We start from the raw sequence: 17869 nt of genomic DNA, 5'->3' as shown, positions 1-17869 counted from the left end.
AACCACTACTCTAGTTGATTCACAACTTCCCAGGTATTTACTGGTGTGCCTGATAGGCTGGTCATGGAAGTCATTAAAAAGAAAGTTGGCTACAATGTGGTAGAAAGGGAGCCGGCTTGGGTAAGGCCAATGTCAAGGCTTAGTTCGGTTGCTTACTTTGATAACTTGAGTGAGTCATTCACATTCTCTGGATTTTAATTTTCTGCTTTAAATTAGGGCTGACAATTCTCCCTGAGGTTTTTAGAAAGATTGAACAAGGTAATGAATGAAACAGCGCCCTTCACAGTGCCAGGCACTTGGAGTAAATAATCATCACACCTGTGGGTTAAGGGAATAAATGCAGAGTTCTGGCTCTGGAAGGATCTTTAGAGATAATATAATCCAGTCTCTTCAGGAAGAAACCGATGACCCACAGTATTAGATCATTTAAAATTCACAACTAACTAGAGACAGCTCTAGAAATGCAACCCATCCTTCCCTATATTCAGTTCAAGACCTTTTCCAACAGAGCATCCTGGAGAAGTTGAGTCATGGACTGACTTCACCCAAGAAATTTGAGAATTTTGAATTCCATGGGGTTTTGTTTGTTTGTTTATTTTTGGCACATTGTAAAGAATTTTCTTCGAGTGAGATTTCCAGCAATGAGTGGAACTTCTGAGGGTCGGTAGCCCTTCACGTTTGGAGGGCAAGTTTAAGAGCTGACAGCCTAGAAGTCAGCACACGAGAAAAATTCCCTGAGTTTGCTTAAACTAGTTCATTGCATTCTGACCTCATTTTTACCCATGCAAAAATATTTGCTAGTACAAATTACACGTATTCCATGGCATGGTTATTTTTACACTCACATATATGAGCTATATAGTGTGATACAGTGTAACTGTTGCTAATGTTGTTTCTAAATACCTAAATCAGGTCTAGAGAAATAACAAATTTGGACCCACATTTAGAATGTGTCCCCATAAGTGAGGCCTGTTACTGTAATTCACTTCACTGAATTTTTTCATTTGCTTAAGTGATAGAAGGTCAGAATAAAAAAGAATGAAGACAGTGATCATTGCAAAAGATAAACTGAAAATGTTTTCGCTGCACAAAGGAGAAATGGTGCTTAAACCAGTTCTTGAGCAATATATCCAGAATTGTAAAAAACTGAATTAAACAATGAAACATTTCAGGAGGGCAGACCTAGGAAATAGAGTTCAACATTGCAGTTTCTAAATAGACTTCCTAAATAAGCACACAAAATAAAGGTACTAAGTCAATAATTAAAGATTCAGTAATACATTTGTCCAGAACCAATAAGAGATTAGATTTGAAATAGAGAAGAAGCATATGATCTAGCAAAATACTTATTAACATTTTATAAGCGACTTGCTATTTACAACAGTTCTCACATTCACATATTTTTGTCATTTGATGTTCACAACAACCATGTAAGGTAGACAGATATTATTTAAAAATGCAAAACCTGGGAGAATAAAGGACTTCATATTTCACTAGAGGCCTGGTGCACAGATTCGTGCACTGGTGTGGTCCCTCAGCCTGGCCTGAGTCCTCTCTCAATCAAGGACCCCTTGGGGGATGTTGGAGAGCTGGTTTTAGCCCAATCCCCACAGGTCAGGCTGAGGGACCCCACTGGTGCATGATCAGGGCCAGGGAGGAACCATGGGAGGGCTCCAGGGGGTGTCCAGCCCGTCTCACCCAGTCCCGTTCAGCCAGACCCCAGCAGCAAGCTAACCAAATACTTGGAGCATCTGCCCCCTGATGGTCAGTGTGTGTCATAGTGACTGGTCAAATGGTCAAACAGTCAGACACTTAGCATATTAGGCTTTTATTATAGTATAGATTAATATGCTGCATTCAGACAGCTATGGTACACGGTATAAGTAGACATAAAGTATTACATATCAAACTTTAGCAAATTATTATCAGTCATATTATTAAGGCTTGCATCTGTGTAGTAAAAATTAGCGTAAGTATATAAAAAAATGGAGATACTTGTTTCTAATAAGAAACCATTCACAATCCAAAATATCGACCACTGTGTTCATGCTTTTAGCTATGTACATAAAAGTGTAAACCCAAAGTATGACCATAGGATAACTGCGGACGTGTTCTTGGCATTGCTGATGCTCTTGCATCTTTCAGGATGGATCGCATTAAGGCCAGGCAACAGAAATACAAAAAGGGTAAGGAGAGGATGCTGAGCTTGACCCAGGAGTCAGGGGAAGGCCAAGACATCCAAAAACTCTCTGAAGAGGATGACGAAAGTATGTCGAGACATTTCCCTCTTGCTCAAGTACTTTAATATTGAATAATAGCATGATATTGGGTAGGGCTGTAAAATAATGTTAATTTTCATTTTGCCAATATTATCAATGTATTTTTTAACTTGACAAGTTTAAATTCCATTGTGAATGGGATACCTTTATTTGTTTCATGAAGTACACATTTAATGAATCCATGACTTTACAAGTATCTTCTCTTCAGCAAAACAACTTAAATCAATATGTAACCTGCCTCTGAGTCACAGATGTGTTTCTGAAGGAATTGGGCATAAATTTGCTTAATTTATTCCTTTAGGGAAGATATTTCAGATATGCAATCTACTGTAATCTTTGGTTTCTATGAATATTATATGAAAACTAAGTATATATGCATATTTTATGTGGTGTCTAAATAATGGTAGTTAAAGTATCATTTAATGATATTTATATTTAAATGTATTCATGATATCTAATGATAGCTAAATTATACCCAGCAAATTTGAAAAGGTCTTCTTATAAATGTTTGTATGCTTTTTTATTTAGAGGGAATGAAGAAATAATGCATGATAGTATCTATTAATCACTAGTAAACATATTTTTTCAACCATATATTCAAATAATCGCAAGAAAAATGTCTGACTATAGGAACATATGGTTTTAACAAATTATTTGCCACTGAATTGTGCTATAAATTTTGGGTGATGCTTTTTCTGTTGATTCAAAAAAAATTAGTGTGAAATGCATTTTTGACAGATAATACCTTTTTAAATATTTTTTTTCTGTTACTAAAAAGAAAATGGAAATGTGGCATAATGTGAATAGAACACAGTATTTACCTTGTGAAATCAATTGCTAATACATGTAAATCTTTCAGATTCCATATAGTTCCTTTTCCTGACCTCTGATGTACTTTTGCAACTTATCTAGATTTTGACAATTGAGTTGTTTTTAGCGTGGTTTTCAAAATTTGTTTTCTCGCTTTGTAAGAATTAATATTTGGACATATTTTATTTTAGGAGAAGCAGACAAACAGAAAGCCAAGGGCAAAAAAAAGCAGTGGTGGCGGCCTTGGGTTGATCATGCTTCCAGTAGGTTTTCTCGATCCTCTTACAATTTCGTCAGTTCTAACCCTTATATCCTTGACCAGAATTCAGGCGTCCCCATGGCCTGTGTGTTTTCATGCATGGTTTGATCCTTGTGACTTGATAGGGGGTCGGAGTATAGGAAAATTGAGATATGAATGACTCTCTGAGCCTGTATACAGAATCTTCCAGAGAAATTAGTGATTACATGCTGGCTGAAGAAAGCCAAGCTTGATCACCATTTACGGGCTCAGAAAGGAAAGAATCATTGACTGCTATGTTATCCACTTCTGAGGTCTAGAGTCCTGCTGATGTGTATTTGTTTTATGGCTTAAAACCCTTAATAAAAATAAGTTTCTGTGCCTCCTGGGACCCTGATTTAAGGATAATCATTATGTTCACAGTGTTCGTGACCCTCTTGTAAGACACTAGGCGTGGATGCCAATGAGCCTCCCCTACCCTCATTCCCAGAGCTTAGATTTTATTTGCATGTGAGGAATTTTTACACTTTATTAAACATAAAAATGAGAACAACTTAAAATTAATTTACTTTTTAGTTCTGCCTCCTCCCTAGTTTTAAAAAGGCTCACAGCGTGTGGCCTCAGAGCACCTGCAGCTCAGCCAGGACCAGTTAAGAGGAGTCAAAAAACAGTTTTGAAAAGCAGTACTTGATAGCCACATGGAATTAGTGCTTTTCCCTCCTGAGCATAAAAAAATAATGAGTAATTATGGTACACTGTGGCTATATTTGTTCTGCTTGGCAAAAGAACTATCTATCACCCAGTATTGGCCAATGGTATTTTAATGGAATGATCCCTTTGAATCCATCCCTCTTTAAATGTATTAGAAATTAAGGAATTATTAATTATTTTGAAAATTACTTATAATATCTTCAGTCTTTTATGTCTTGTTCTGTGTTTTAATAACTGTAGCTAATATAATCAGACAAGGAATATCATCAAGGCTCATTCCATCACATGATGATTGGAGAGACTCTACTAGTGGGATATTTAGAATCAGTAGAGAATCAAATTGATCAGAATCTTTTCCCATATTTAATTCCTAGTGTCACCTAAGACACTGGTATTAGCTTCTCTGATTCTAGAAATATTTTTTTTAAATCGGTAAACCAATTTAATAAAGCAATATTCAAAATTTGCTCAGTATGTGTGGATGTAAATAAATTTAATCCCAAATATTGAATTTTAGCATTGTGGCAGAAAAAAATCCATCTGTTGTAAAGAGTTTTATTTTATTTTCTGCCCAAGTCAAAAGGCAAAATTCAAGGTGAAATTCTCTGTGACTCTAATTTATTGCCCATTGACATGTTAGTCATGCTGATAATCTAACAATGCATTGCACTGTGTGCCCATTTCTATCAAGTCACAAGTAAACTATGCCTATCTTTCTGTTTTTAAAGGGTTCTTTGCGAGTTTAAAGAGACCTATCCATTTCAAAATTGTGTCATACTAAGTGTTTTGTTTTTTCAGCTGGGATAAATTCCCATTGCAATCATTATGGTTGTGTTTCCTTTCTCATCTAAATGTTGCATTTTGGAAGGATTTGGATATGGTCTTTGATAATGATCTTACAAGTTGGGAATAATTTAAAGAACTTCTTATGAAGGGTATTGTCTTTAGATTTTCTGATTCATTTCACCCTCATTATATCAAGTTCTTAAAGACTGGTATTAAACTAAATGTGCCTCGTTACAATACCTTATGATGCAATAATGCACGAATGTGTGCTATTCATAGGTTGGAATCATATTCTGAGCATGGTGTTAAATTTTTCTCTACAAAAATATATTTTCTTTACAGGCTTTTGAGGAAAGGAAAGGAATGAACATGTGATTTATTTTATACACTATGACATGCTCCAAAACTTATATTCAGATCTGGAAGCACTTTATTGAAAGCGCTATTTCTCTAAAAGTCACTGGGCTTCCAAGTAGATATTTCTTAGTGGTGTCAAGCATAAAAATAAGTGTAGTTGGAATACTCTTGTGTAAATCCATTGGCAGTATAATAATGTTGCTGTGTTGTTCATATTATTGGTCAGCATTCGAGATCTTAACATAGATGCAGGTGACAAACCTCCCACTTCCATACCTATGTGCACACATGCGATTGCATCATTGCTGTTCAATGATACCTTCCATTTCAGTGTAGTGTGTTTTCTTGTCACTTTAATTCTGTCTAAATCAATGCCAAGTCTCACTTTATATTTAAATATCGGAAATAAAGGGCCCATTTTGGGAGGATGGGATTTTAAAATTTATTTTCATGCTTAGTTGTTCAGTAATAACATTGGCATCCGTAATACGTATATGGACACAGGCTGGAGGAAGGATCTCTATCTGCACTAACAAAGGCATATGTAAGAGCTCTACTCATTATTAGCAGATAGCACTGAAGAAAATATTCTCTGTTATTTTCCTAGTTTATGTCAATAACACTTTGTAAAGAATAGAAAATATTTAACATTTTTCTTTTTGTAATGTGTTTGTTCTACCTCTCACATACAAATCAGTAGTTTTTCAAATTACAAAATCAATGCTATGACTACCTGAGGGCTCACAGTGTCCTCATGGATAAAGTTATAGAAGGTATGATTGAATACAATTTAAGCTACTGTTGATTTTAGAGACTATAATGAGGGTAAAATGCTCAATCTGATACTCTGTTTTTACCAAATGACCATGTGACGTACAGTCCATGTAACTTTCCTGCAAATCTCTGAGCTTACATTGAGGCATTACTTTAATGGTCTTCTCACTGTCAAACGTAATGCTGTAACTTTGGTTTGTTCTTGCTTACTCTTACCTTATGTTATATTGCATTTATTTCCTCAGGCCTGGACCCAGTACTCTGGGCCTGGTTATTTCTTCAAAATAAAAATAACAAATCACAGTGCTTCTGTTCAAGGATATAAGGCCCAATTCATTCCCTCTGCGTCTTCATGGATGGAGGCCTCAGATATGTCTGAAATCATGGGCAAAATTATTTACCTTTTGACCATGTTAGTGATATTCAAGCAACTAATTTTAAACAAGCCAAGGTTTTCCATTACCTTGCAATGTTTAAGTCCAAAATATAACTGGACACATCATGTTATGTTATCCAAAAGAAAACTCAGCATTTGAAGTCTTGAACATAACTTGAAAGTATTAATGTTTTCCTGCAAGGATGGTACAGTTCTTGTAGCATCAGAAATATATATGCTGGGTCTCTTTTCTCTGATAAATTTAAAATAACGATCAAACTGACAAAAAAATGTGATCCTCAAATTCCTATAAATCTCTGGACATTTTAGCTCTCTCTAATCCTAACTCTTAGCACAGCAATATGTTCTTGCAGGGAAAGTATTAAGCAAGGCAAGGATGATCTATACTGTTTGTGCTTGGTGTCTTATGCTCAGTACAGGTCTCCTCAGATTTCAGTAAGTGACTGGGGAGTTCCTGGTTGACCAGAAGTCTAACAGCACTAAACTGTACGGACCATGTCTGCCGTGCCTTAGTCTGTCCCATGCTCCGTGTAGAAACAGCCAGAGTGGTGGTGGTGGTGGCATTATTGTGGTTGTGTTCTTTTTTAATGTTGCCCACCCATTTTTTCCTCATGGCAATGTGTTATTTTTTTAAAAATCAACTCTTTCAAATGTCTTGCCATATTTGTGCCCCTTGTGTGACGTGTGGGGAAGCCAGGTCTGCACAGTATAAAGTGAAGTAGAAGATTGGTGACACAGATTCTTGGTCCTGAATCTTCCTGATTGGTTTTCTACAACAGTTTGGACCCATTCAGACAACACCAAGCCTTCCACTTTACTTCAGCCTTGTCTAAAAGACCAGAATTGCTGAATTGCAAAATAGTTTTCAGTTATTTTGGTCATCTTGGTAACAAAACTGGTTGCTGCAGAGTTGATCTGATACATCTGTATAACATTTACAATGAAGAAGGAAGAAAATACCAGATCAACCCAGTAGTGGCCAATTCTCTTACATGGCACAGACAAGGCCTTCATGCTCTGTAGACTCAGTCATGCCAACAACACGTAGCATAGCCCAGAATGAATCCTCTTCATCTCTTGTTTTTTTCCTCTCTATCAATGTCTCTTGCTGTAGTCCTTTTATGGGCAATTTATGTGTATCTTTGGGGGGGGATTTCATTAATAATCCCCTGATTATCTTGTATCTCTTTCAAGAAGTAAGTAAATATTTTGTTTTGCTTAGTGGTCAGGAGTGGAGACTATTATTTGTTTGAAACGGATAGTGAAGAGGAGGAAGAGGAAGAATTAAAAAAGGAAGACGAAGAACCTCCAAGAAAGTCAGCTTTCTATGGGATTTGGGAAATCATGTTCTTTGCTAATTGAGTTTTGTTTGGTTTTTTTGACAGATCATGCTTAAAAGCCTAAAGCCTAGACTTCTGCCATGTTCATATGTGTTAGAGCTTCTGACCTACATCTGAAATTGTTTTTTCCTCATTAAACTAATGCTGCTTGCTCTCAACATTGCCATAGTTTCTACTACACAAGAACACTGTTCCAGTCGGGTCTTCATTCACTTGTATCCAAAATGTTTCTAATGCTACCAACAAAAACATTAAACTTCCTTAGGTGAACTTTATTTTTCTGTTGCAAGTGGGAGGTGAAGAAGACTTCTCTGTCCTTGCTTTGGATTACTTGAGTGGACTTATATTTCAATATGTAGATAGTTGATCATGCTTTGTTTGAAAACAAATGGTCATGTAAATATTGCTTTTTTTGAAAGTAAGTTTTATTTATATTGCTAACGATTTGAGAAGTTATTGAAACAATAAAAGTATCTAGCACAGCTCTGATTTTTTTCCAACTCAACTGCCCTTTTCTCCCCAGAACTTGCTGCACCAGTCTCAGTTGTATAGCTCATTAGCCTAAGTATAGTGTACCCAGTGAATGTATAATCAGTGCTACCTAAACATGATGATTTGTCGGAAGAGTTACATATGGAATGAAAGCTTGATATAGATTTATATGTATATAGATTTTAGGAAAGAGCCACATATTAGGAGTTAGTTTTCATTGGTTATACTACAAGCACCTAGAATTACATGTTGTGTCCTTGAAGAGGCTATTGTCAGTTTGCTGGCCAGGTCTTCTCAAGCTGGCAGGATACATCCACCCGTTTTCCCAGTGACACTGAAGAACTAAATTATTCACGGAGACCCCTTGCTCTGATGCTTTCTCACTGGCCCCATTGCTAACCTAGTGTGTTTCCAGATGACTGTGTCTGTGTGCATGTGTGCAGCTGGCTTGTCAAATACTAACGACTTGACTTGTTTATTTTTGTTCTAATGACTCTTGTTCTAACTCATCATGCAGCAAAGGAGAGACCGAGGTCATCTTCACTATTTTCATGGATTATGTGCAACGTTTGACTATCTTCTTTCTTTCTAACATAAGCACACTTTTATTCTAGCTTCAGTGACTGGCACATTTGAGCCTAATTGGTGTAATTGTAGAGACAAACTCATGCTGACATCATATATTAAATTACTAGTTTTTGTTTTTTTTCTACTAACTACTCTTGCTTTGTCCTTCTTTGTAGAGAGCTATTGGGAAGTTTGCATCAGCCATTTTAGCCTTGCCAAAGTCTGTCATTAAACTTCCCAAAACTATTCTTCAGTATTTAATCAGAGCTGCAAAGGTATTTGATGTTTTACTGGTGTGTGGTGTGTGACCCTCTGCTCTGTAGATCTTTAGACAAGCAGACCCTTGTTGCTACATCTGCATTTTCCCTGTTCTATAGATCGAGCAATGAAGGAATTCTAAGAATTTAAAATGTTAGACAAAGTTTTCCATAAAAAGTTCTGAGAAGCCAAATTTCATATTATTTGATTCTCGTTTTTCCATTGACACCAGAGCCTATCGAAAAGTAGGAAGAGAAAATGCAGATATACATCTATTTCTGTCCTTTTTGTAGTTTTGTCTAAGTCACATCTCAATTGAAAAGGGTCATATCTGGTTGCATGCATCAGTTATGATGTGTGAAAAGTATAATTTTTCTCAGAAAGCTGGTTAAATTACGAGTAAGCCAATAAAAGATTCAGTTTGCTCCACCTCCTTCCTGGCTACCTGTCAATTCTCCATCTTCCTAAATTGGACATCATTTTCCATTTCTCATTGGGAATTCAGCACGCCTCCTTCCTAGACGGTGCTGCTGTGTGCAGTCTGCGCAGCTGCTCCTTCCCAGGTACTGAGCTGAATAACTGTTCATATCCAGCTACCTATGCTGTCGTCCCTTCATTACTGAAAATCATAGGCAGTGAGTTACTCTTGTTGTACTTGAAAGAAAGCTGTTTCTCTTGACCTAATCTGAGGCAAGCACGAAAACGCTTAGGTCTTTATGCTCCTCGGTGTTAAGCAAATGGTTTGGATAATGACCAAGACCAGTGTTTCTCACAGTTCACTTGAGGATCTTATTTAAATGCAGGTTATTTAAATTCAGCAGGTCCTGGGTGGTATCTGAAATTCTGTATTTCTCTCAAACTCCTGGGTGAAGTGCAAGCAGCTGGACCCCCTTGAGTAGCAGGATCTACTCTAGGTCCCTGCATATTAGTTTAATATTCACCGTTGCCACTTCCCTCGGATTCTTTCTTCTCTATTCTATGAGTCTCTCCATCCATGTAAAAGAATTTCTGTGAAAGATTACAATGTAACTATCTTACTATTTTTTTTAAATCCTATTATTTAAAAAATCTCTTCTTACAGACAACATAAAGAAAGCCCTGGACCACACCTGAATTAAAGGGCAGTTTATGAAACTTAACCAGTTTCAGTTAAGGATCTTCTATGTCAATGAAGTTCTCTCCTGTTTTAAAGATTAAATTCTATTTTATATAATAAGTGTTCTGTAAAATGAATTCCATTTTCCTTAATAATGCATAATAAAATTTAAGAAAAAAATGTAAGATAAAGTTGGGAATCCAGTGGCAGTGCAGTTTGGAGAAGCCAGAGGTCAATAAAGACATTTCCATGCATTTTCTACTTATGGTGAGTGGTACTCAGGTCTGATTCCCTAGGGAGACCCATCAAATGGATGGTAGTACAGCCACCAAGTAAGAATTGAGAAGTTTCAGTAAGAAAATTCCATTCCTTGACTCAGTAAGAAATGGGATGTTTCCTCCTCCACCTTCATTATCAACTTTTTCCTGACACAGTTGGACTTAAGTGAAACTGACCCTCTGTCAGATGTTCCTGGAACTCTAAAATATTTGTATTTCTAAATATCAGCATTAAGAGAATTTACCTACAAATAAAGAGTGCCATATGATTCTTTCCCCTTCCCTTCTTCCCTCTTATTTGCATTATCTAAATTCTTATTACAATAAGAAATTCTTACATTATTACAGTAGTCTTAATCATTTAGGTGTCATATGTAGAACCAGGAGTTCCCTTTAAACACAGTCAAATTTCAGTGGTCCTCACCATTTCCCCAAGACCTCTTCAGTCTAATCAAAGCACCTCCTCTTCTCACCCTCCAGCCCAAAGGTTTCATTTTCTTCAGAGGAGAAAAATGTATCCAGTTGTGCACTTATAACATTTGCAGATCCTGAATTTTTTTATTTTTTATTTTTGGGATTCTTGCATTCTCTAGAAAGAGGATTCTAATAACTTTAAAATAAAATGTCACCATATTTTGCTCTTAAGCTTGAAATTTTATATACATTTGGCAGAATAGATTTTTAAAAAGAATCAATGTTTTGCGGAAGCAAGTTTGCTTATTAATGAGATATTCTTGCTAGACTTCCCAATTAACATGCTCAATAAACATCTACCATAAATTCCTTTATTTGATCCTTCTTCAAATTTCAGTTTATCTCATTTTTTAAAATATTTGGGGCATAAAATAGGATTTTTTTTGCCTCCTGGGTTTTTTATTTAGAAATAAAAAATAATAATATATTTACATTAATTGCCCTTAAGATTCAGATTTCTACCAGTGACAAGTCATGTTCTTTCTTAATAACCTATGACCTTTACATTTCCATATATGGAAACATTGATTCCCTCTTAAATTTTTAAAATATATTTTTATTGTTGATAGTACTACAGATATCTCTTAAATTTTACTGACAACGCAGTGCCCATGGTTTCCTTAAACAGTTCTTTTCAAAGATCCCAGAAATCTGAACATTACATACAATAAATTGAAAGTGCCTGGGTCTACAAGCGACCCTGCAAAATATTCCTTTACCTCTCTGATGAGAACAGAAAACCCAGCTTCCCTGAGACCCAGGTGTGTCTGCGGGTGCATGAGGCGCATGCCTGCTTGGCTTCGTGGTTCTAGGTGGCTGACTTTGTATATCAAGGTTTTCTTTTTGTTCCTTCTGCATGACTCTCAGTGGGCGGGCTGTTCATCATGGGTCTATCATGGTTATCGGTTATAATAATATACTATTGCAACTATTTTCAGCTCTTGAATGAAAATGACAAAAGGCAACCAAAAACTCAAGTTTTCCTTCCATACCATCTGCAATAACTTCTTAATCTTAATATCACAGTATTTTTCCTCTCCAAATACTAATCAATTTGCAAAGCCCTTTCTCAAGTTGCTGGTAATAGCTGTTATTCACAAGGGAAGGTATCAAATGTGCAAAACTGTTTCCCAGCGTAAGCCAGTAAAAGATGCTATTTTGTTTTCTACTCAGAGTTTATTTATGATGGAAGAACATTACTCTATTGATACTTAGTGAGACCTCCAGTTTATTCCATTGTGTGTAATGGGAAAGATCAATAGTTAAGTATCACAAATGGTGGTAGTACCGGGGGAGCTGGAAAAAATGCTGGTTTGTATATACCCAAAGTTTCTCATGATTGTCTGTGATACCAAATGAAATATATTCCTACAAATCTGTTTCCATCTATTATTTCATGATAATGAAAATAGCACAGGTCAGCTCAGCATTTGAAAGAATACGGGGGTGGGAAAAGAAAGGATATTGGAGATGGTATTTAGTTTGTGTTGGCAGAAAAAAATAATGTTTCCAAAAGTCAGGAAGCTTGGTGTTGGTCTCTTTTCTTTTAATTAAATTATTAAAAAAGCCAGAAAATAATTGAACTTTCTCCCTTCAGTTTGTTTATCAAGCCTGGATTACTGACCCTAAAACAGCACTCCGACAGAGGCGCAAAGAGAAAAAGATGTCTGCAAGAGAAGAACAGAAAAGACAGAGAAAAGGATCTGGGGAGGGTGAGTGTCCTGGGGTGCAGCTCTAGCCACACTCTGCATTTCTGTGGCCTTGAATACAACAGAGGAACTGCAAAGGACAGAATCTTTGGAGAAATCAAATTCTTAAATTCCAAAGAGTGCAAAGACTTTTACTTGTTCTTAATTGCTTGTGTCTGACACTTGGAAGAAATTAAAACATGAATTTAAGTTAAGATGCATTTATAAAATGGGGGAGAGAGGCAAAATAAACCCAAAGAAAGTCTGTAGAAAGAAAATAAATTTATTTTGAGAGAGATATTAAGTGATAGAAAATAAATATAAGACAAGACCTTATCAATAAGTTAAAAGCTGTTCTTGGAAAAAAGTAATAATAAAGATGAACCTTTGACATTTGATCATGAACCAAAAATGGAACATAACTACCAATACCATATTCAACATTAAACTGCTGCATTTGAAGGCATATGAGAGAAACACATTTCTAAGGTGGGGGGGTGGGGTTGGGGAATTTCAAACCACAACAAAACACACCAATAGCAAAGTTAAAGTGCAGTGGGGGCACTCAGGAAAAACATTTTCATTATATAAATCAGACTGAAGATTAGTATTTAATATAATAAGATTCCAAAATATCAGTAAAAGAAAAGTTCAACCCAATGGATCAACAAATATGAAAACAATTCACAAATAAAATAAAATAAAAAGGAAATGGCCTTTTAAAAAGAGCTCGGCTTCACTAGTAACATGAGAAATACAAACTAAGTCTTTTGATATTTTGGGTTTTTAACCTATGGGATTGGCAAGAAGCTAAACATTTGATAACATAGGAACTAGTGGGAAGTTAAGTGCTTTTGCAAAGTTGTCCATCCACTTTGAAGAGAAATGTGTCAATATCTGAGGACATTTTAAGTGTACAATCCTACTAGAGGTCAGTCCCACTTCTAGGTGTGTGGCGTAACCTGAAGCAGGATTTGCACATGTGCAAGGACACCTGGCTAAGAGTATTCATCAAACATCATTTATTAATAACAAAAATTTAGAAACATCTTAAATGCCAACAGAAAGAAGGAGATCCAAGTAGATTATGTTATCATTATATAATGGAATACTCTTCAGTAATTTAAAAAATGAGATGGATTACTTTGAACTGATTTGGAGAGAAGTTCCTGACAAATATTGTTAAATGAAAAGCATTATGTTGCAAAATGGCATACGGATTATGCAACCATTTATGAAACAAAGGAAACTTCAACATAATATTTTGCATTTTAATGGGTGCATATAATAGTGTGTAAATGCAAGAGAAAGATCAGGAAGTATACTTAGAAAATTAATAGCAGTGCTTGCTTCTGGGGGAGGAGTGGAGAGACTGAGATTAAGTGGTGTGATTAAAGAGAACTTTAGGCTTATCTAAATTCTTAAATTTTTGTGCTTTACAGAGAAAATATATACATAAATTCTTTGCGAAATTAAAAATATATTTAAAAATAAAGGAAAAAAACATAATTTTTAATGGAGCTCTAAATAGAAACACCTCTCTCCTTTTTTACCATTCTGCCCCCTGCTACTTCCTGGTAACTTTAATTTTATTTTACTTTCTTGGTTTAATAAGACAAAATTAAGACAGAGCTGATGTAAGAAGACATCAGGCAAGAGATAAATGCACAGTCTGCCCTGGGCACCCATCTACTGAGATACCAAATCTCCACAACATGTTGTGTTCACTCCCACTCCTTCCTCATGGGCCTGCACATATGTGTGCAAGCACGGTTTCCCTTGTTTCTCAAAAGTGAGTTCATGCCATACAAACTGCTCTTACATGTTCATTAGTAATGTATTGTGACCATTTCTCCAATTAAGTATCACAAATCCATAGCCTCCTTTTTTAATAGCTGCAAAATATTCTGTGATATGGATATGCTTAATTTATTCAACTATTACATCACGAATGGACAAAAGTTTGCTTCCAGATTTCTGCTGCAATGAACAGTGCTATCATAGACATCCCTGAACAAAACTCCGTATGTAGTCGGACTTGTCTGTGTATTTAAATGCATAGCAAAAGGTCGGGAAGAACATGCATTGTCCACAGAATACATTATTTAAAGTGGGATTACTGGGTTAAATGATGTGCTTTTTTTTTTTTTTTTGGCTTTAATAGGTATTTTCCAAAACCATTTCAGTAATTTACGCTCCTGTGAGCGGAAGTGTGCACTTCCCTGTAGCTTTATCCCCCATGTATTACTCTTTCTACTATTTGTCTTTCTCTGGGATGATGAAAGGCTTTCATTTTCATTTGAATTTTCCTAACTAATAAGACTGACTATATTTTATTTTCTTGGTATCCATGATTTTTGTTCTGGATGCCATGAATTCTTACAACTTTTTCCCAGGAACTCTTCAGAAATGCAGAATATCTGAAATTTAATTTTTAAGATTTATTTTAATCCAGAAGAGTAGGGTGGCATTTAATATACCCTAACTGAATCTAACTCGTGTTAATTGAACACACTCGACAGGTCCTGTGGAGTGGGAAGACCAAGAGGATGAACCAGTCAAAAAGAAGTCGGATGGACCAGGTAATACAATAAATACATAGGACCAGGGGGAAATTTGAAAATGTTCCTTACCCAATGTTTATGTAATGAAAAGCTGCCTAAAAATAATCAATCAAATACTGTTTCTGCACTATGACTAAATAACCGGTGTCCTTTGAAATCTCATCTCTAGTGAAATTGCAAAGTGACTCCTAAAAGTAGATCTGCCCCTTGCACTGTTGGATTAAACATTAATCACAGTCAGTTTATAAATTCTTTTTTCCAAGTACCTATGAAAGGAGGTGTGGGGGAACAAATGACAAACACCCCATAGAAGCCATCAGAACAGAGGAACAAAAAATATTGGCAATTAATTTTAAAGACTATAGAAAGGAGGAGTTAAGCAGTAAGTAGAATTGGGGAGATGAAAGGTACTCCGGAAACTTGGGCCAACTCCTCATTTTATGGTGGAAAACCAAGTCTTAATAAGTTTGCTCAGGATCCCAGAGCTACAGTCAGGGACAGAATCCCTGTCTTCTAACTCCTAGCCCCATCATGGTTTTATTTGGGTTTTGCATAGTATGGGACTAGGAGGAATATTTCTCCGTGCAGGAAAAACAAAACAAAACAAAACAAAATTCTCCAAATGAAACAAACTCAAATGCCTCTCTAGTTCTATAAAAGTGCTGTTTCCTGTGTACATTATCAGCAGGCAAGGTTTCTATGCTCTCTACTCTGGATACAAATACGTCCAAGGATGCCATCTGCTGGCTCAAAATGAGACTTCTCAAAGGCGCTCTAATTACTAGTAATACCCTCTGTGGCACAATTCTTAAACCTGGCCTCCATTTCCAGATCATTTTATTCACACGTATGTGAACTCAGATCTTCTATTATTGCTACAAAGCCTTATCTATACTAATAAAAGGGTAATATGCTAATTAGGGCGGACATCTTCCAGATGTCCATCTGCACAAAGCCACAGCAGCTGGGAGCTCACCGCAGCTGTGGGCTCAGGCAGCCATGAGCCCCGGGGCTCAGGCCTTGCAGCTGCTGCAGCAGGCAGTGGCAGCAGCAGCGGGGTGATGGGAGTGGTGCCTTTCCCTGATCAGTCAGGTTGCCTCCCACAGAGGGAGGCCAGACTGCAGCTTATTAGGACATCCCCTGAAGGCTCCTAGACTGTGAGATGGGGCAGACCAGGCTGAGGGACCCCCTCCAATACATGAATTTTCATGCATGGGGCCTCTAGTACAATAATAATAGCTAACCCCTTAGATTTCACAACTTTGTCAGGCACTTTTCTGAGAGCTTTAGACAAATTAACTTGTTTAACCCTGGCAAAGATCCTCTTCCCCATTTAACAGTTAAGAAAGTGAAGCAGAGAAAGATTAACTTTTCAAAGTCTACATAGCCACTAAGAGGTAGAGTTAAGATTTGAACCCAAGGAGTCCGAATCCAGAGTTTGTGCTCTTAATGACTATGTCCTATTGCCTCTATCATTAAAAAATAAGTAAAAATAAAAATCCGAATTTCACGTTACTTAGTGATCACCCAAGTTTATAAAGTGCATGTTATACATGTCTTCAACACAGCTATTTTAGTTTTAACATCAAGCCCACCATAAGCAAAACTGTGAAATAATTATATTTATCTTTACCATCTCTAGGGAAGTAACTGTGACTATGAGAAAAAAATAAGTTGTCAAAAATATAAGATGTTGCTAACGTTTCTTAATAGTTGTAACTAACTTCAAGTCTTCCAGCATCCAGGGGTCAAATGGCTAGAGGTTGTATCCAAACTACTGCAGGCATTGCATGCCTTGCTCAAGATCAAAACAGAAACAGGAGTGTGGGGTGGAAAGAGAAGTGTAGATGCCCCCAGGGTTCCCAGGCCTCTCTGGCTCAGAATGGCTCTCCTGTGGAATCTGTACCAGCTCAACTCCATTCAGCTTCACCAAGCAGCTGCTCCCTCCCGGGCTTCTTTGTTGAATTGAAACTACTCTCTCACGTCCCTCCTTCCTGAAGTGTCCCGCATGTAAAGCTGTTAGGTGTGACACAATTTTGCCGAGTTTTGGGGGACAGTGGGAGGCAGTGACAGCTTGCATAGCAGGACATGACTTCGAAAGGAAAGTCAGGGATCACTGTTCCCGTCTGGGCAGATCTCTCACCAGCTGGTGTCTCTGGGGCCTGGCTTCACAGCCACCTGTGACTCGGGCCCCTTCCCTCCAGGCCCTTCTCATTTAATCATCCCCCATCTGCTTTCCCAGTTTTCTTCTTAGCTACCAGCTGGCCGCTCCAAGGTTCTTGTTATTCCAGCAGGTAGAACTGTTTAGCTCTTCTTTGTCTCTCTTGCCCATCTCCACTCTGTCAGGAGGCCATCCCATGTAAAGCTAAGCTGCTTGTGATGTTTTTCCTTTTGAAAAGAGCAAACATTTACCTGGGAGAAAATCTGCCTTCCTCCTAGGCCACTCAATTCACAAATATATATATATATACACACACACACACACACACATATATATATATATATATATATATATATATATATATATATATATATACATATATATATATACACATATACACATACCATTACAAAGTTAAACTTTGATTCATACTGTGGTGTGAGAATTAAAGCAGAGAGAGAGGATTCGAGTCACAGAGTGGTCATATCAGATTATACTAGATTCCAGGTCAGGAAACTATACCTGCCACCTGTGTTTATAAGGCTTGTTAGCTAAGGATGATTTTTATATTTTTGATGGTTGAAAAAAATATTAAAAAG

General features: G+C 36.8%; 1 protein-coding gene across 1 annotated transcript in view; it reads left to right on the top strand.

Moving 5' to 3' along the window:
• Positions 1-17869, top strand: part of PIEZO2 (piezo type mechanosensitive ion channel component 2) — a 330099-nt gene that overhangs the window by 273889 nt on the left and 38341 nt on the right. The window contains 5 exon segments of the mRNA XM_023754259.1: positions 2146-2267; positions 3281-3352; positions 7575-7678; positions 12452-12569; positions 15068-15127. Of these exon segments, the coding sequence (XP_023610027.1) occupies positions 2146-2267; positions 3281-3352; positions 7575-7678; positions 12452-12569; positions 15068-15127 (476 nt within the window).

The sequence above is a fragment of the Myotis lucifugus genome, unplaced genomic scaffold (genome assembly GCF_000147115.1).
Source record: "Myotis lucifugus unplaced genomic scaffold, Myoluc2.0 scaffold_58, whole genome shotgun sequence".
Classification (NCBI taxonomy): Eukaryota; Metazoa; Chordata; class Mammalia; order Chiroptera; family Vespertilionidae; genus Myotis; species Myotis lucifugus.
The sequence above is the reverse complement of the archived record's forward strand: the minus strand, read 5'-3'. Positions and strand labels throughout refer to the sequence as shown.